The sequence below is a fragment of the Anser anser genome (assembly GCF_964211835.1).
Source record: "Anser anser genome assembly, chromosome: 8".
NCBI lineage: Eukaryota > Metazoa > Chordata > Aves > Anseriformes > Anatidae > Anser > Anser anser.
In genome coordinates, this window is record NC_139728.1 from 30700894 (window position 1) to 30721065 (window position 20172).

General features: G+C 50.4%; 1 protein-coding gene across 6 annotated transcripts in view; it reads left to right on the forward strand.

The window, feature by feature from the left end:
- Window positions 1–20172, forward strand: part of PDE4B (phosphodiesterase 4B) — a 191148-nt gene that overhangs the window by 108465 nt on the left and 62511 nt on the right. Inside the window, exon 1 of one of the 6 annotated variants that reach the window (XM_083845733.1) lies at window positions 1815–3313. The exons of the other annotated variants lie outside the window; for them this stretch is intronic. Within the exon in view, the coding sequence (XP_083701859.1) occupies window positions 3267–3313 (47 nt within the window). The 5' untranslated portion in view covers window positions 1815–3266. Of the gene's footprint in view, window positions 1–1814; window positions 3314–20172 lie in introns of those variants that run through there. 6 annotated transcript variants of the gene reach the window in all.

The window sequence follows — 20172 nt, forward strand, 5'->3', positions numbered from 1 at the left end:
AAGAATCCCTGCAGTTGTTCACAGAACGCACTCAAGGTGTTTCCCTCGAGCACGGGCGTTGGGGTGGCCGGGGTGAACCCATGGGGCCGGGGTTCGTCTCCAGTAGGGCCTGCAGAGCCCTCTAATTAATAGACATTAAATATGCAGCTGTGGCACCCAGTGGGTAAGGATCAAAATGAGCTATCTGATGATTTTTAAAGCGTGTGGGGTAGGGTTGGTGTGGGAGTAGGAGGCAGGGCACTCGTGGCGAGACCCAGAGGTAAGGGAAAAGTGGCTCCTGAGCGTAGCCCTGGAATTACATTCTTGCATGTCGTGTTGGTTTTTCATTTGGGTCTCTAATGGGGGATAATTATTCAACTGTCTGAGTAGCTATAGGAGAAAAAATAACAGGAGAAAGACATGGTCCTTCCCACCCAGCCACCGTTTCATTACTGCCGTGTTCCCTGCAATTATCCACATCAAGTTCAGGATGCTCGAGGGAAAGAGAGGGTTGGAAACGTGAAGTGAGATACTGTAGAAATGGGAGCAGGGACAGAAAATGCAGAATCTCAGTAGATTCTGAGTAGATAGAAGAGAAGTAATAGCACACGGAAACTTCTGCTACCAAGTGACCAGTGAATTCGTTTGGTCTTTTTCAACAAAACCAATGAGAATCACACTGAAGGCCATTTTTTGATATTTCAATGTGCCAGGCTGAGCGCTAAGGAAAAGCAAAAAAGGGCAGGATCACCTAGGGCAACAGGAGCATGTTGCCTCGGAATTTCCTTGTCCCTCATGAAATCGTGAACATTTTCAGCTTGTTTGGTGCAAATGGGATGGGAAGCCTGCGGAGGGGCGTGGGGGTGATTGTGAGGGTGGCAGTTTGTTAGCCCCCAAAGCCCCACAGCGTTGACATCTGCACTGAGATGGCCACAGGCTTGGGTTAAGCTCGTTAAGTGAGCTGAGTTTCTCTTATTTAATGGTAAATTAGGTTTCAGCCTGCCCCACGGGTGTTGCTGTTTAATTTAACTTCCGCATGCAGTGCTTTTCAGCGTATGAGGTATATCAGTGGTTTTGTGATGTATAAAGCCTACGTGTTTACAATACGGCTGTGGTGCTGGGTTTTGTTTCTCCAAAGAAATGGAGGGCAGGATGGAGTCCTGGTCGAGAAACGTCCGCATTGTGAAGAAATGCCTAAAATATTTCCTGATTGGAGTGTGCAACTCTGTCCAAAACAACGTGCGTTCCGCTTTTAACATAACATGACTTTTGAAGATGGAAATTCCCTTTTTGGAGCCCATAACTGCAGGACTGACATCTCTGCTGGCTGCGTGGCCATTTGTCCAAGGCCTGCTGTGCAAGCGCAGTCTGCTGCCGGGGCTGCAGGTTTGGGTATGGCTCCGTATCTCTGTATTGCTCTCCATCCGTATATGTTTGTGGGCTTTTTTTCATATATGAGATGCATAAATCCAGTCTGCACAGAGTTGAAGGCAAAATAATTCACCATTTCATGTCAAAGTGGCCCATTTCAAAACAGACAAACGTAGAGATGCAGCAAACCAACTGGGAAGGTCCAAACTATTTATGTGCTGGTTAACCCTACTCCATCTTAATAGGTACGATTCCTTTTTTGGTGTATTTTAATCACACCTACATTTTTTGCAAAGTGTTTTCAGCGTCGGCCAGCACAGTAGGACATGGATGAATGTTTCCGCTTGGGTGCTGGCTGCGGCCTGGTGCTGGCTGATGGCCGGTGGCACGGTCAAGGAGTTTCGCCCTCGGCATCGCGTGTGGCTCTGGTGGATGGTAAAGCACGTTCACGCCTTGTGGAGGCTCTGGGCAGGGTGGCCGCTTGCCTTTGTTGCATCTGGTTGCAGCTGATCCTAAAAGCCCTTCCCTTTGCATGTTGAAGGGAAATGTCTTGAGACTTCCCTGGGGGAAAATACCCGGCGAATGGAAAATGCGCCCGTCCATACTGCGTGTTTCTGAATGGCCGAGCCCCTGGCTGCCCGTGCAGAAAGCCGGGCAGCGCATCTCAGCCCGTCACGGGAGCTGTCACCTCCCGCCTGGCAGCGGCGCGGGGTGGGCAGGTTCGCTTCCAGCATTCCCGAGCCACCCAAGGGCGGCTGCTGCCGCCGGCGGTTTCAGTTCCCCGTCCTTAATCAGCCCTCCCCTGTCACCACACGGGCCCCTCGGCGGTGCGGGGCAGGGACCGTGCCCAGTGCCCTGCGCACCGGGGCTGTCCCCGGCAGCGTCCCCGGGGCGGTGGCAGGGGCTCCGTGCGCCACCCGGCTCCGTGCACCGCGAGCTGTGCAGGGCTGGATGGTTAGCAGCAGGGCTTCAATGTACATCCTGTAAAATTCCACTTTATGCAGAGACGTACAAATCTGCTCTTGCTCAGAGCCTCTGGATGAGATTGCGGCTGTGGACGTACCTGCTCGGAGGATTTTCCTAGCGCCAGAGCACCTCTCTGACCACAAGGAGGGGGCTGGAAAGGCAGCTAGCGGCCCCGCTCGTAAACACCGACACGTCCCCGGGTGACAGGAACGAAGCAGAGCGCGCCGGTGTTTATGCAGGATGGCCGGCACAGCCCCTTGCAGAGCGCCTGAAGCCTTCCGAAAGCTTCCTCGTTTCTCGCAGTTCGATGTCACTGCTAATCCAGGCCTTTTGTCATAGAGCCCTGCTCCCTCCCGGCTCATCATCGGGGCTGCTCCCGGTGTCACCGGGACGTGCTGCGGTGACAGAGGTGCCCTCTCCTCCTGCCCCACGGTGCCACCAGCACCGCTGCGGGTGCACGGGACGCGGGAGCCTCGGGAAACTCGGGTTCATCGGCGACGGCGGCGGCTGAATGAACGATGAGCGTGACCTGGGAAGGATAAACAGGAACACGGGGATGCTTCTTGAGTTTGGAAAATGCACGCTTTTCTTTTTTTTCTCCTGTGTCAGTGTCATTGGAAGGGATTATACAAATGAGAGCAGGAAACTACAGTCAGGGTTTTGCCAGAAATAGATTTTTTTATTTTTTTTTTCTGATGTAGATGAAGAAATATGGGAGTCTGTAGAGGCTGCTCCACGGCACCCTCACGTTTTGATTGCCAAGTCATTTGCATTCGTATATAAAGTGACATCCACCCTGAAATGGGAGTTGACATGTAATCAGAAAGAACAAAAACTCCTGCAAGTAGCTGTATGCCACTGATAAAACTTAGGCAAGACAGAAGTTGGGAGTAAGCGTGAAATGTACTGAGTGTTTTCAGGCGACTAGAAGAGAAATACTGTCTTGGAAGATGTTAAATATTAATATTACACGTAGTCGCCGTCATTCGTGGATTTGGTAAGTTGTAACTTGGTACTTGTTTTTGTCCGGATCGGTGCGATTCTGGTGGGCAAAAGAGCTTGGAAGTGTGCAGCTTTACATCTGCAAAAAGCGGAGAGGTGTTGGTGGGGACGTACGTGTTCCCCGAGTCCTGACATTTCCCTGGTGCTTGCTGAGTGTTTCCTTTTGCTCTCTCAGGCCTGACCAGATCTCGATCTGGGACCGCTGGCACCCTCACGCCTGGGAACTGGGGGGCACGAAAAGGACGGGAAGTGTTGTATTGTGCTTAATTATTTCTGTTGCAATCTGTCCTTGTCGTGCGTACTTCTGAGTCACTTTCCAAGATCTTCATATGTGAGGGCCGTTTTTCAGTTATTTCCTTTGCAAGGCTTACTTCAAAACTGAAAGAGGGAGGTTTTTGCCTAAAAAATCTGCGTGAGAAAATACATTTTCTTTTAAAAAAAGTAAATGAGTCCCTGAAACGCGTTTTCTCTTGCACGCTTTGGTGGCGTTACCTCTGTAACTTTTCCGATCTGCCGGCAGTGGAAGTGGCACCGCAGTGCCCGGAGGTGGCTGCGGCTCTGCCTCTGCCCTGGGCTGGCGGCCGTGGGCCGGGGGAGACGCTGGAGGGGCTCAGGGCTGGGCCCGCGGCGCGTGGTGCTGTCCTCGTGAAGTGTTCTGCCCCTGGACGGGGCTGGTTTCACCGGTGGGGCTCTGCTCTTGGGGTCACGGTAGGAAGTTATCGGATAGAGTGGTGTAAGTGTGCCTGTAGTTGCAGATAATCTGTGTGCTCTATATGGAACTATATATACCCTGTCAGCATATAGACTACCTAGAGAGTTCAATATTCTGTAGGTTCACGGATTATATTTGCTAATCTCGCACATACAAACGTGTATTCTGTTCTTACATAGAACGAATTCTCTGCGTTAGTACTGCCCGTACAACGCATTCCGCTGCGGCCCCTCCGCGCTAGGCTCTCTGATGAGGCTGTAGCTCAGTGCGTGTACAGGGTAATGCAAACTCCGAGGTCCTGGACGGCGCCTTACAGACGTGCAGGTGCTCTCCCGTTCCAGCACCACACCGGTAGTCGTGGGCAGCAGCGGGTGGCGCTTCAGGGACCGGAGACCGAAGAGGTAAATATTTAGAGAAGAGGAAAAAAGCGTTATAGATGCATTATTAAAATGCATTATCTTTGTACGTCTGTCCGCGGTGCGGGAAGGAGTTCTGACGCAGTGTCTTGGTCAGGATCCTGGCAGACAGAGGCAACGCCGCCCTGCGCCTGGTGCCCGAGCCGCGTGCAGCCTGCGAGCGAAGGAGCCGAGGGGTGTCCTCGGTGCCGAGCCAGCACCAAACAGCCCCGATACGAGACACAGCAGGGACTGCTGCACGGGCAGGACGCGGAGCAGGCCCATCTGGAGATGGTTCCCTGCGGTTGTGGCAGCGGCAGCTGTGGGCCTGCTGCTGTGCGCTCCTCCTCGGGAGAGCCGCCGCGTGCTGGGGCCGAGGAGCGCTGCTTCGGGCCGGCGGGGTGGGAAACGTTTTGCAGGGACGGTGCACAGCACACAGCGAGAGTGGCAGGAGTAATTTTAGCTCTGGGAAATGTAGAGCTGAAATAAAGCCCCGCGGCACCGCGATCGCAGGCGTCAGGGCTGTCAACGAGTCGCCCAGACAAGGGGGCCACTGAGCTGATGTGGTCGACCAGTACAGTTTGGGGTGGTTTAGACCAGGCATTTTGTTGTTGTTTAATACATTTTTGGTCCTCTTTTGAGCTTCCCTTTCCTCTGTCCCATCACGCATACACAAACTCTTTAACAAAACTTGAATTAAAAAAATAATGGTGCTGTAGGCTTTGATGACACCATAACTGGTCATCAATCCTGAACTATCCAAAATATATTAATTAGAACAAATCAGCCCAGCAACCGTGCACTGATAGGTGGGTATGCAAGTGAGCAAGCACCTGCTGTACATCGCAAAGGGGTTGTTAAAAACAGACACTAACGGTGCTGGAACGGTGCTGCTGCATCCCTGGCTGGATCAGTGCTGGAAATCGTTAGAATAACACTCCGGTTTGGAAGCAAATAATGTTCCCTTTTGGAAACAAATAATGTTTCGTTTTGGAACCTCCGTGGTCAGTGCCTGCTCGTAGGGGTGGGTCAGGGTGCGGGGCAGGTGTGCAGGACGTGAGGCTGGAAGTGTTTTGCAGACCATAGTACCACACAGACTGACCCTGATTTGTAAATATTTTCTTAAACTACTTAAATTGAAAATGTTTAACATAGCCTTTCAGTTCCTCTGCATGACTTCTGGGAGGACCCTACAAACGTTGCCGGAGTGAAACTCGGGCGGTCTGTCTGAGGCTAACAGCGTTTTGGCCTCGGTTCATGCAGTATTCGCGATGCCCTTGGCAGGTGTCACTCACTGAAGGGCCCGGTCTGATCCCCGCACCCTGCTCGCTCCCTCGATCTCTGCAGCCACCGGTGGCTGCCCCCATTCGGTGTCCCCTGGGTGCAGCCCAGGGCCGCCCCTGCCCACCGCCCTGCCTAAAACCCCTTTGCCTCCAAGTTACCTGCGGGGCCCCAACGATTCGCTTCTCCTCCCCCGTTAGTTCTGTAGCCTTCTATAAATGGGTAGGATCTTCAACAAAGAAACGATTTATATTCACGGAGTGTGTTTGAGGGACGTAGTTCAGAAATCTGTAGGCACAATTTAGGAAGAGAAAGCCAAATATTTTTCTTATGCTCACAAATGGCTGTAAAAAGCAAAAAGAAAGCACTGTTGAAACGTGTCTTCAGTGAAGACAATGCCTGGCTGAAGCGTGATCTTTAACAATAAGATAATTGTGCTTTAATTGGCTCTGAGCAATCCAAAGAAAGACAGGCGTTTGCTTTTGCTGTTTGAAAAGCTCGTTTCGGAGGGGTTCTTGTGGAGAAGTGGCTCTGGGGGTCTGGTAGCCTTCCCCGTGCCAGCGCGCGGTGTCTCTGCCTGCATTATCCAAGCTCCTTCGAGGCAGAAGGCAGCACCTAGAGCAATGGGGCTTCTCTTGCCGTAGCTGCATTATCATATTTACGTTATTTACCTCGAATGCAAATGAAATAATCTTTGTAACTTTATAACAACAGGAACCCTTTGGATCGCACAGCATCCCAGTTCGATCGCTTCTTGGGCTTGTTTTCGTCTTTCATTAGACTGATGGAATTGTGGCATACTCGTATGTGGTGTGATTTCCCTAAAAAGAAAAAGGAGCTAAGAAGGGTGAACTTCTATTAAAGGCTTGCAGATATTTTTATTTTCTAGCGTTTATATTGATTGCTACCTAAAAAAGCAACAGAATGTAGTAATAACTGGGGGAGGAGAGGGATCCTGTAAAAATAATTAAATCCTTTTATAGGAAAAGCAACGATTTTGCCACCTTGGAATTTTATTTTCTCTTCCCCAAAAAAATCAACTTGCAGAATTCAGCAAAGAGCTTCAGTGTTTTAATACACTCGCCACCTGCAGTTTTTAATCCCATTTTCATTGCTAATTGCACTGAACAAAAGAAGACACTCTCTGGGTGAGCCGAACAGTTGTAACGGGGCCGTTGGCCACGGTGCCCTGGTGCGGCACCGATGGAGCTGCCGCGGGCTTGGATCGCATGAACCTGAGCAAGTGCAGCAGCCAAGCCATGCTCTGCGGGCCCATGGGTGCCCCGGGAGCCTTCCAGCCACCCCCGTCTGCCTTTTGGGCGCTCACAGAAAGGCAACAAACGCAGGAAGGGTGATTCTGGACTGATCAGGCTTCTGGTTCTCTGGTGGGCATCAGGAATCCTTCTCTTCATACCACACTCTTTTTAAGAACTTTTTTTCCTTTTTGTATCTAGATGCAAGCAAGTGCTTTTTAAGGAAGCAGCAGCATTTCTGCAGAGTGGGCCTAAAGATGTGAGCGAGAGCTTTGTGGGACAGGAATGATGTTTCTGAGACGTCCCTGCTGTGCCCTCGGGCCAGCACCGGTGCGGGCTGTGCGGATATGGGTGCGTTCGCTCCCATCCCGGAGCGGTATCCATTTGTGGGATGCATCGCTGGTAGTTAATTCACAAGGATAAAAACGAAGCTTGTTTCTTGGGAAACTTCTGTTTTTTTCTATTTTTACATCCCATATGTAGTTAGTATTTCAATAACTAAAACGGCAATTATAATAAGCATTAGGGATCACCTGTGATAAATGGGGCAAAGGTTCAAGGTGCAGAGGAGCAGCTCCATGCAGCCTCCTTGCTGTTTAGAATTTCCAATATGACCAAAACCAGTGCAGTAGGTATCCAAAATTTCCCTCCTGCTTTCTCCAGGATCCAAATTTCAAGCCTGTTTTTTTTTTCATCACGTTATTCACTGTAACAGATAACTGAACGTTTGTAGCTACAAGAAATCTTTATCCCCGTTATTAACCTCTGTAAAAGAGGTTTATGCAGGAAATCCCAATAAAGCTTTAGAAACAAGCATCTGCATTCCAGAGCAAGCAAAATACACGTGCAAGAAAAAGGACTTCTTGGAGAGGGCAAAAAGTGCTCCTGCCTTCCCGGGGCTGGCGGGTGCTGGCGCCGTGTCCATGCCTGGACTCGGTACCAGCACAAAACTTGGGTTTGTAACACAAACGTCAGAGGGCTTCAGGGTTAGATTGCTTTAACTGTGCTTTCCAGAGAGCTGCTGGGACTCTTTTAGCACCTAAACAAAGCGTATTAAATACCCCCGATTTGCCATTAAAAGAGAAAAAGGTTGTTTGTTTGTTTGTTTTTTTTTCTCTAGGTTTTCTCTAAAGCTTTCTCTCCTGAAAGCTGGAGGACACGTGAACCCACGGCATACTCATGATATCTTAGAGGAAGGCAGTAGGTGCAGGCCTGTTAGTGACGTGGCAGGGAGCTGAGTCAGTCCAAAGGGCCTGATTTTATTATACAATATGCTTGGAAGCTGTGGATAAAACATGACAGGTTGACAATATAAAGTAATGTAGTGAGGGCATTATTTGGTGATTTGAGTAACGTGCTTTTGGGGTAGGGGCATAGAAAAAGCAGAAGACTGGAAAAAGCAAATATAGCACGTGTTTGTAGAACTGAATAGGTGGCGGTCTGGGCAATTACTTCCACGGGATTAAAATCTGTCATCATTAAGAGCCTACTAAGGGACGATTTGCCACATTTACGTGCATATACTGTGCTGCCTACACTGGCGCAGAAGCTTTTTGATTTCGGTGCTTGGCCCGCTGTCAAAAGCACAAGCATGAGCAAAGCGCAGCATATGCGATTGGTGGGTTTGTTTACAGAAGCCGGGGAACTGGGAGAGGAGCGGGACTTGACAGACAGTATTTGGCTTTCAGTAGAGCATGAAGTGAAACTTGGGGGATCCACGTCGGCTGTCGTGAGCGACGCGCTGGGAGAGGGCCGTGAGGGCCGGGCGGCCCGGCGAGCACCCGCGAGGTCCCGCAGGGAGAGGCCGCTCCTCGGAGCCTGAGGTAACCCCTCACGGCGGGAGGAACTGGTGTCTGCAGAGATCGGCAGAACTCTTACAGCCTAAGCTCAGAAACTCCGAAAGCGTCTGCTTTCCTGCGTGTGAGGATGAAGGCAGCGCTGGAGGAGGCAGGATCTGGCTGGACAAGGTGCTTCGGTCCAATGGAACCGACCGGGGGGCCCCGCAGAGCCCTGAGCCCACCTCACACAGGGCAGGGCCTCGGCTCACGGCACCCCACGGCTGTCCTCCTCCTGCCACCCGGCCCACCGTGCCCCCCTGTGGCTCAGGCCTGACGGGGACGGATCTCCTCGACTCGATGATCCCCATGGGTCCCTTCCAACTCGGGATATTCTATGATTCCTGGCAGAAACCATAGGGCTGCATGGCCTGGTGCGTGAGGACGTTTAGCGGAGTCTGCTGAAAAGCAAACATTACGTATCTGAACGCTGCTTTAGTTAGCTCGTTGGTTTGCTACGAAGACAAATAAACATTTTTGGTAAGTTTGTGTGCTGCTTTGGAGGACAGAATAGGAGTTCTCTTAAGAAATGAACATAGTGGCCTTTTTTTAAAATTGCCAACATCCCAAAAGGAAGGCCTGGAGAATTAGCGTGGTTGGTAATATCTCAAGGTGTAGCTTGTATAAAAGAGGTAGAACTAAGTTGCTTGAGGTGGTAGCATGTTGGTAATGGCTCCGTTGGCAGGACGCAGGGCACCAGGCCAGCCGGTCGGCATGAGCAACCCACCGTGGGTTTGGTTTTTCCCTTTCTCCAAAGCATCAAGCCCCTCTGCCCATTGATTGCCGCGGCTCCAGCTGCATTGCCCACCTGTAGGAACAGGGCATGAGCTTTACTGCTCGCCTCCAGACAAAGTACAAACTGGTTCTGAGCGCACACTTGGCTTGAATCCTGCCAGAAAATGGTGAGGAGGAGTGAAATGTCAAGGCTGAAGGGCAAAAGAGCCGCACGCGGTTATTGTGAGCAGGGAGGGATTGTGAGTGGTCATCACTACCCTGTGCTTGGTGAGCAATGCTGTGACTTGCTCTGTGTTTGAACAATCCAGCAAGTGGATTTTAAGTTTATTTACTTATTTATTTATTTATTTTAGTTTCCATGAAATATCCCTCATTTTGAGGAAATGCAAAAACAAACTAGTAAAAATGTAAAGGCTCACTGCAGTTACCTCGGCCATAATCCAGTTGAAGTTCCACGTGGCGTCTTGTGGGCAGGTTCTTGGTTGGTATCTCAGTGACTGTGCTGCATATGGTTTTATTTAACCTTTCTGTTAATGATCTGGAAAACAAAATAAACAGCAAGCTAATTAAATGAAGAGATGCCGCTAAACTGAAAAGTGTTGCCAAGCCGGTAAGGAGAAATAGAGGCAGGGAATAAATGGCATTCGTATTGAATGGTGGAGAGAAACTCCAACCAGACGCGGCGGGTTTTAGTACAAGGGCACTCTCTGAAAATCGATAAGGCTGAGAAATAGCCAGGAAGAGAACATTTACGGCTATTTACAGAGGAACAGCATGACCCAAGGAGGGGGCTGGAGTGAAAACATTGCTGATCTGAAGAGCGACAGTGTGCACAGAGGCCAAGAGATGATGATGAACGCAGGAGAACGTGGTGGGACTGTGCTTGCTGTCAGCGTGCTGTGTCATAGCTGGCATTTTACCCAGAGGACACACACAAAACGGGTGGAAATCTGAGAACAGGGCTCATTTACAGGAAGAGAAGTGATGAGCAGCATTAGCCTGTTAGTTGTTTGCCCGTATCAGTGGTGCACGTGCTCAATGTCACTTGCTGTGAGAGCTGAGAGGGAACCAAGAGTATTTTGCAGGAATTTACAGTGAATTCGAAAGTGGATAAAACTTGTAAAAAAGAACAAAAAATATTTCACTTGTTCATCTTATAATGCACAAGGAGAGGGTGCTTTTTCAGCTGAGAAGTACACTTCAGTTGTCCTAATGTTCTTTCCAGCAAATCCCTTGTGAAGAGGGATATGCGTATGTCATTAGAGGTGTGGGTAGTTCTGAAGATGGAAGAACAGGACATGTTCAGGAGTTACCCTGAGAAGCTGGGGGACTGCTTTCCCACTGTCAGTCTCTTCTATGGTGTACCCAGACATCTGCTGTACAGCTTGATGACTTGTGTCATTCACTGAAAAGTGCAAACAAACCACCCTTAGGTGGGGCACGTAAGCATAAACACCACGTACATGATGTGCAAGCATGGATGGATCCCTTAGAGCAAACCACTGCTGTCTCTAGCAGGTTTGCTGGAGGCCAAGAGGCTGGTTTAGTAGCAGGAAATTTCAACTTTTCATTCTGCTTTGGTGTGCATCTCGAGTTAGGCTCCATCAAAGCAATACACCGTTGGCTTTGGTTCGGTAGGGCACACCAGTTTTAACTAGATGAGCTCTTTCCTTTTAATAAGTTGTATCAGACACCTGCACTTGTTCCTTCGCGTTTCTGTCAAAGTGCTTGCATTTTTCTCTCGGGATGGCAGGTTTTAGCCGCTGGGAGTGACAGGGCTGCCCTGTGCTAGCCCAACCAGAAGGGTGTGACACAGGACTGTCATCCCAAAGCCCTGCGGTCGGTGCCTGCGGGGCTGGGGCTGTCCGACCGAGAGGAGGTACCGCCAGTCTGATACAGTCCAGTAAAATGTTTAACAGCTTTTGTTTTTATGCTATGACCACACGAATCCTAAAACCCCAAATCTGTTTCATTTAATAGTAAGTCCCTCATGGCTAATTTTGTATGCAGTACACAGAGTAGCATGACTATTCTGGGATATGATCCCAGTAACAGTGGTGAGTCATCAGCCGCAGCAACAGTAATGATATGAGGATCTATTTATTACTGCTCTTCTAAGCTGTGAGCTCTTCTAAGCAGTGAGTTCATCTAGAAATTATGTAATTATTCCTCCTGGATGATTTTTCTTATTGGTTTGTAATTACAAAACATTCTCAGAACACTTCTGTATTTTAAAATTAAGTCGTCAGAATGACTTAATGCAAGAAGAGCGAAGAGATTAAATCTTACCTTGTTTATTTTTATTTTTATTTTTTTGCAAAGCTATTTAGAACATCATTCACTAGTTCAGTGAGTTTATAAATAAATGTTTTGGGGTAAAATCACCCAGTCTTGGAAATGAGTCGGAGGGGAGATTCCGCATAGGAGCCCCTGGCTCCTCGTGTCCTGGGAGGAGAAGGGCTGGGTCTGGAACTGGTTAAGGAGTTGTCCTCATTGCCTCCCGATTCCCAGCTCTCCCCGGAGAGGGAGGAGGAAATCACGAGCTTTTAGGGAACGCACGCTGCCACCCACGTCCTCCCCCACTTTCTGCTTGTTTGCGTAAACAGTTCCTTTGCCAAGCGCTGCTTCGTCCGTGTTTCCCCAGGAAAAAGCAGCACTGCTGCTCTGCGAAAGCGAGGGGCAGGTTGCTGGCAGGAACCCTTTCCCAAAAAAAGGGAGGTGGTAACTAACCCCTTGGAGCCCCCGTGTGCCGGGGGAGCATGGCACGGGGCTGCTGCCAGCCCCATGTGCAGCCCGTGGGACCCAGAGCGGAGCCGGCGGGGACGCTCTGCAGTGGCATTCCCAGCCTCGGTTCCCTCCCGAGCAGCCCTTCCCAGCGGTGTGTCATTCTGCTTTGCCTTGCACCCCCTGGCACCCGTTCGCACAGCCCCCGTTCGGTACGTGCGGGATTTCTGATCGCGCTCTGCACCGCCAGCAGCTGTGGAGGAGCCGGTGCCCGCTGAGGAGGTTCCCCCCGTACGGTGTCGGTCCCGCAGGGCGCTGCTGTGCCCAGGTGTTCCCACAGCCCGTGCCCCGAATCACCCTCCGGGATGGCTCCTCAGCCTCGTGCTGCACGTGCCAGCAGGGTCACACCGAATTTCTGGGGACTGCAGCCGTGGCCCCCCCTACCCCTGCAAAGACCTAACTCAGCAGTGCCTCAGATGTTGGGACTTACACCAGCAGAGGAAATCAGTAAGAAAAATACATTCAGAACTGAAATTTCAGGTCGTTTTTTTTCATTCACCATTAGCTGTGGGTCTGCTGTACTCATCTCTGCTGCGGCCACCTTGCCCTGGTGGCTCCGGCAGCTCAGAGGGGCTCCTCCGGTGCCGCTGCAGGAAGCTCGGGGTGAAACCCCCTGCCCGACACCGTTTGTCCACGCCAGCAGAAGTGCTGAGTGACATCGGGAGGAGAAGGAATGAGTCTATGCTGACGGTAACTCCAGTGAGCTAAATTCCTGGTTTTACTGGCAAAGCACCCAGAGGGTAGGCACGTGTCGCTCTGCTTGCCTGCAGCTGTGCCCGGGGGCCGGGAGCCGGTCGGTCTCCTGGCAAACTTCTGTGGTGCCGAGGAGCAGAGAGGAAGGGGTTTGATCTGCATGCTCCGTTACGCATCTGCAGTGACGGGTCCTGGAGATCAGCACACACCGAATACCAGGGGTGCTGGTGCTGAGCCAGCTTGTCTGGTCCCTCAGCACCACCGCTGGGCTCCCCGGTGCAGGACACCGGAGGTGCGGGACACCGAGCCCACATGCTCGTGGCTCAATTTGGGGCTTCGTGGTGAGGCACTCGGGGAAGCAGAGGTTTGCTGGAGGAAGGAGGCAGCCAAGGAGCTGCTGTACCTGTATCCGGCTGTGTGGAGTGCATGAAAAGGCATTCTTGAAAATGTAGAGAATAAATACTAGCTGAATGAATAGCGTCTGTGAGTGAAGTTCTGAAGTGGGTACGTATTGAATGGCCTAGTTTCGCTGAAGTCATAGAGGGCTGCCTACATTTGTTTCATCTGTAAAGACGATAAATTGTTTGGAGTGGAGTCTAGGAGAACAAGCTGACCCCCTTTTGCTTTACTGCAACGAAATTACACGGTGCTTTAAAAACTGCTTTATTAAGCTCTACGCTTACTGCAGGTTTCCAAGACGAGCTTTAGCACCGGTAGAGCAAGCCCAGCTAATGAGACCAGCTGATGGCTGGTGCCATATTATATATTTATTTCAGATTAAATGTGTTAAGAACTGGATTCAGAAAAAAAAAAAAATTCTCAGGGGGAAACACAGAAAATTGCCAAAGCTGTAGCAAAAGTATTACCTTCAGTCAGGTTTGACGTTAGCACAACAGCATGTGCAGTGCAAGTAGTGCGCTGCGCGCTGAGCAACAAAACCCGTCTGCTAAAGCAGTCTTGAAACCTGCATTAAGCTGCGTGTGCTTCAAGGGACCGCTCGCAGAGGTCATCTCCGGGCTGGGCCCGTGGGTCGCAGGTCCCCGAGGGCTGTCTGGGGTCGGGCTGAGCTCCCTGCGTGGCCGCAAGGTGCTCGGCCCCGCCGGTGGGCGCACAGCGGAGGAGCGTGCGTAGAGAAAGGGGCACTTGCCAGGTATCGACTGGCTTCTCACAGGACATTTTGCTTTCCCCGTGGGCACTCCTGTGCATCCGTGGATTAATCCTGTAAACAGACAAAATCTTTGGAAGAGGAGTAATTCTGCAGCGCTGGGTGCCTGTGAGCACGGCCTCTGTGAGCGCTCGGCCGGGGACACCGACGGCTCCAGCCCGGCACCCGGTCCTTTCACTGCTCTGGGCTGTGAACTTACCAGTCACACGCCTTTGTCCCATTTAATATCCTTTACATGGCTGCGTTTTCTCTTCTGTTATTAAAAAAGAAAAGGAAAAGCTCTCATGGGCATGAATGAGGATTTATATAATAGGTTGCAACGGCTCCATCAAAGCCATTGTGCTCTATCTTGTGAGTATCTATTTAATCAGCGGTTAAAAAAAAGGTCTTATTTGTGCTAAGTGATTTTTCTTTCTTAGGTTGCAGCAAGAATTTCATCCTCTTGTGAAGACTGAGTGCAGCCAGTCCAGCTACTCTAGACTTGAATGCTGCTATTGAACTGTCTTTATGCTGGCAAGAGGTTCAAGTACCCCCAAAAGGCCATTCAGACGGTCACGGAGCTGCTCCATGAGTCTAGGAAGGAGCACTGCTCCTGTGTTAACACTGTGACGAACCAGTGGGGTTTATTAACTAATCAGTTAAATTCGACAGTCATTAAGCAACTCAGTTGTGTTCATCCTCCTTCCTTAGGATACAGGCCACGTGCCTGATGAAGACTATACAGATGCCATGAACATAGAAAATATAGATTTATATGAACAAATATACAATAGGAAATAATCAGTATACAAGGACTTACATGTAAAAATATCTTTTTTACTTTGCCCTTTTCATAATTTACAAAAGCATGCAAAGTTTCCTATTGCTTATTGTTAAAGCAGCGTGAGTAAACCCTGGATGTCATGTTCCCATATAGCTCTTTAAGCGTGCACAATATTGGCTAGTACAGTGTTAAATCTGACATTCCAGATGTTAAAATATTCCTAGGACACATTCTAAACTTAAAGCATTAATTTAAATGCAGTTTAAACAAAACTCACATGTTTAGTTGAATTGTGCTCATATTACAAATGAGCCTGCTGCAGCTGAAAACTTTCCATGAGAGTAACCTTGGAAATACGTATTTCAGCTGGAGGTGAGTGTGTTTTGTGTACTCCCCGAGTGACTTTTCTGATGGAAGGAGAGCCATCGGGGGCCCATGGTCATGTTCGCAGGCTGTCCCAGTGGTGGTGGCTCTTGGCTTCCACCTTGCAATGAAAAGGGATGGGAGTTAATTCTGCCTTTGCTTCTGGAGACTAGTGCGAGTATACGTTTAGACAGAATTTGAGCGATTTCAATGTGTGGCTATTTAACAGCACACCAAGTGCCTGTATTGTTAGATTAAACTGTTGCGAACATTTCTGACAATAGCAGGCTAAGAACCTGAAGCACACCCTGCAAGGACGCTGAAGCCATCATGAATAAGACGTGTTCCTACCAAACGCCAGGAATGAATCCCTGCTCTTAGGCAGGGTGACCTCGGCATGGCACGTGCCCTTTCCCTCTCCGTCTCTCCTGCTGTGTGTGCCGAACAGCCTCCCTTGACCATTTAAAGTAGCAGAAGATGAAAACCACGAACTGTTCGGGGCTGGCTCTGCTGGGAACAAAAGGGCCTGACACGGAGGTTTTGTTCTGCGGTTGCATCTCGCAGCACCCCGCTATCTTGTTTGCTCTTCACATGACTCGCCACCAGGTCCTTGATATCTGCCTGGTATTTTATGTTCCCCTCGGTCAGATGTTTCGCTCGGTGACGCCAGGTTATTAATATAGCCTGTCACATTTTATCCCGACGGACCGGTACAAAGGGAATACCCGTTATTTCCCTCCCACCCTCTGCCTGTAATCTTGATCTTTTCCAGACGCTCCCCGAGGCCGGCAGGCAGGCAGCGCACGCTCCGGCTCGCCCCGTGACTGATTGCTTTCTTGGACACCGTCCAGTTCCGAGTCCGCAAACACATTTACAGGAAGGTTTTCTAACCTGGGAGCTGGCGGCTTTCGTACTGCAGGGAGGGACGAGCCTGATTCCTGCTGGAGGTCAGCGGCAGCCCAGAAAGCGAGGGGCAAAGTTTCAGAAGCTGCACTTCAGCCCGGCTAGGGCGGGCAGGTGCCCCCGCTGGCACTTCACCCTGGGAAGGGTTAAAAGCCCTTGGGGGCTTCCAGCAGCTCCCCACTCATCCCAGGTGTTTTCTCACGTGTGTTTCATCACTCAAACCAAACAATTTTCTTTTCTCCCTTGGAGTAATTCATCTGTCCGTACTATTTTCTTGTTTTGAAACAGTTAGTTGCCATTTTTGTGCAATTCCTCTTTTTTTTTAATGGGCCCGTTCTGCCCTTTGATTACTTCTACCAACTCACCCTTCATTAGCTTGCTACAAACCTCCCTAAATACAATAATTTCTCAGGGTGTCTAAATTCTATTAGCGGAAGAATGGAGCTTTAATTGTGATGGCTTTGAGTCTTAAGCCGCAATCAGATATAGTGATTTTGTGTCATGCCTACACATTTATGCTTATACACATTGAAAACTTCACCTACTGCATTATTCGTAACGGCAATCAATTGTAGCAAGCTCTCCACTACTTTTTTTTCCTAATCTCCAAGTATTTATGGCTGCATTGCTGTGTTGTTTGCTGTTACAGGCCTTGATGACTTATAGCTGCATCTGGTTTCTTGTCGTGCGGGGCCGCGCTGTGTTTTCCTCTGTGCTCCCACGTCTCTGTCTCTTTTGAACAGAACAGCGTTGTGATTTGCAGCAAGTGACCCCAAAATAGCGATTCCAGTAAGCGCTTTCCAGCATGAAACAGATCTTCTAAGAGATTGTTAATTAAGTAAGATCAAAATGAGCCCTGCAGCAGTCTTGGGAAGATTTGCAGGTCTAGAGAAACCGAGAGTGTTACTACAGGACGTTTTGGGTGCCAGCAGCGCGCTCTCTGCTGCCACACCAGAGCTTTTGAGAAGCGGGGCATGGACGAGCTGGGCCAGGCACAGGGCTGGAGCCCTCCAAAGGGTTTGCAGAAGGACTGAGCTTCCATGAGGAACTTGAACACATGGGCAGCTCAGTGCTGTAAGGATGCAGAGTGCTGCAAGCACTGCAGGGGAGGTGTGAGGTGGCTGAGAAGCTGGACGTAAAGGCACGTGGCACGTCAGACTTGTTTTGGGATGGGGAGCAAGCTGCAAGGATGCGAGAAAGGTTAAAGCCATTAAAAAAAGGGAAATAATGGGTGTACTGTGCAATGGGTAATGACATTTGCTGCCTCCATGGTGTGTTTTGCCATCACCAGCTGGCAGGCCCCTCGGGACCAACACTGGGGCCCTGCCATGCTCAGGAAGCCCTCGCTTTTTCCACGTATGTTCACCGTGTCAGCGGGCTGCAGGAATCGGTCGCTGCCAGGGGAAGGTTTTCCCCTTGCTGCCCGCCACTTCTGGCTTCTCTTCGTGTTGGAGGAGGATTTTCTTCTGGTGGACCCAGTTTGCCAACACAGAGTCATCAAGGTTAGTTTTAAGGCATGTACCTGAATAGCAGAAAGTGAGAATCTGAGAATGGGATGGGATGGGGTGGGATGGGATGGAGTAGAGTAGAGTAGAGTAGAGTAGAGTAGAGTAGAGTAGAATAGAATAGAATAGAATAGAATAGAATAGAATAGAATAGAATAGAATAGAATAGAATAGAATAGAATAGAATAGAATAGAATAGAATAGAATAGAATAGAATAGAATAGAATAGAATAGAATAGCTCAGCTCGGTTGGAAGGGACCCCCAAAGACCATGGAGCCCAGCTGCCTGGCCACCCTGAGGCTGGCCCCCAGGCCCATCACGTTCACGAGGGCATTGCCCGAACTCCTCCTGCACGCCGCCAGGCTGCCCTGAAGTGTGGTCGGTGTACTTGGCCATTTGTTACGTGCAGTGTCTTTTGCTGTTGATTTAAGAGATGACAAGTACAGACATTTGAAAGATCTGAAGCAAGTGAAATCTTGCTGAAATGTACCCAACCAGATTAATTGTTTTTGTGGAGGGCTGAGTAACCAAAGGATTTAATAATCTGCATACCATTCGAGGACATTTTATTGTCCTATTGCTGGCAGGAACACAGACACCAGTTACAGGAATAAATCCAAAAATCAGGTCAGATAGTTATTTTATGAATCAAGCGAAAAGGCTGGGCGCGATTCTTGGTGCAGCAGCTTTCCGTGCAGTCGCCAGTTGACTTTCAGGCATTGTAGATGGGCTGAGGGAGGTTTAATAGGTTAGTGCAAAAAAAAGGGTAAATCCTAGGACTGACTGAAAGGCTTTTCTGGCTCAGCTGCTCTGCGGTTTGGTAGCTGGGGTGTTTTCAGAAGGAGAAAGAAAAGCCCTTAGGAGGTGGCAGTGCTGCCTGTGCAAAGAGTGGTCGTGCATGCTGCCATTGTACACACCCGTCGTGCACACTCCAGTCGTGCACACCCCAGTCGTGCACACCCCCATCGTGCACACACCGGCCACGCACACACCATTTGCATTTTCATTTTGCTGGTAATGAAAGTAGGGAGGGTGTCTGCTGTGTTTCACTGTGCCCTGTGTTTCTGAGAGCTTAATGGCAGTGAACCGTAGTGAGATGATAACGTAGCCGGGGATGTGCATTTGGGAAAATAGCAACTGGTTTATGAAATTCAGGATTTCTTCTGTAGGGGGCTTAACCAGCCACACGATGTTAACTTGTTAGAGGATAATGTCAAGCTACTTATCTGCAGTAAACACGAAAAGGATTAGGTTTCTTGGAAGCCTCCAAGCGAAAAGAAAATCCAAACTCATTTCTGCCTCCCTCGTGCACTTCCCCGGCCGCACCCAGGGCTGTTGCAGCCCCACCAGAGGCTGCAGCCATGGGCATGCCGTGGGGCACGCCGTGGGGCAGGCTGGCTTCCTCTGGTGCTGCTGGAGAAAAAGCAGGAGCAAGGAGAAGCCACAGCCCTGATAGCTGTGGGTTTGGGGCAGTGCTTGCATCAGGCCTGGGGCAGGGAGGTGGCACAAGGAGCCGCTGGGGCTGTGCCTGCGTTTCTGTTCGCCTCCTGGGCACGGGTGGAGGATGGCTGCGGGGCAGGAGAGCTGCTGGGAGGGTGAGCTTCTGCGTCCAGGGATCACCAAGTCAAAGAACAAGCATTTTTTTGCTGTGTAATACCCACAGAGGCTCAGTAACGCGTTGCAGCAGACGACAGCTTGTGTTACCGGTGCTCCAGCAAGCCCCGGGGGATGTTCTGCGCCAGGCGGCGGCGATGGGGGGCATGAGGAATGCAGGAGCCGCGTTTCAGGGGAATGAGCGTTTGGGCTCCAGGGATAAAAACCAGTCAGGACCCACCCCAAGGGTCCTGGTGAGGGATCTGAGCACTCAGGAGGCCCCTGAGCAGCAAGGTGTTCTCGTGGTGGGTCCTCGTGGTGGCACGGCTTGGCTCTGGACCCTCCCACGCTTTTTGGGGGGCAAGCTGCTGGTGTAAAGGCAGGGACCCAGACCCACTCGGGTTGTCTGTTCTCCTGCCCAGTTTACCCAGTTGCTCCTGAGCGTGGGCCGAGCTGGGAGCGGCCGCCAGCTCCCTTGGTGTCTCAGGGCGGCAGGTGCAGGATCGGGCCCCCCGCTCGGCGGAGCGCCGTGCCTCTGCATCTGTATCGGCTGTCAGCCTGCTCGGTGCAGGCGTGCCCAGCCCGCGCGCCCGAGCCCGCTTTATGAAGTGCTGGTGGTTTCAAGCACAGCCCTTTCTGCGCAGAAGATCGTTCAGAAAAAAACAGCAAGCTGTTCCGATAATGGGAAACAGGTGCACGAAATTAGATAGCAGTGAGAAGCGGTCGTGCTTGTGCAGATCCGAAGATGTAAGAAACGGCATTTCTTCGTTGTTCGTGGTCCTAGAATTCCAGCTGAGTATCTTTGTGACAAACAGGGTGGTAACGGTTGCGAGAGGATCTTTGTAATTAGCAGATTCTGCCCAAACGTCCCAA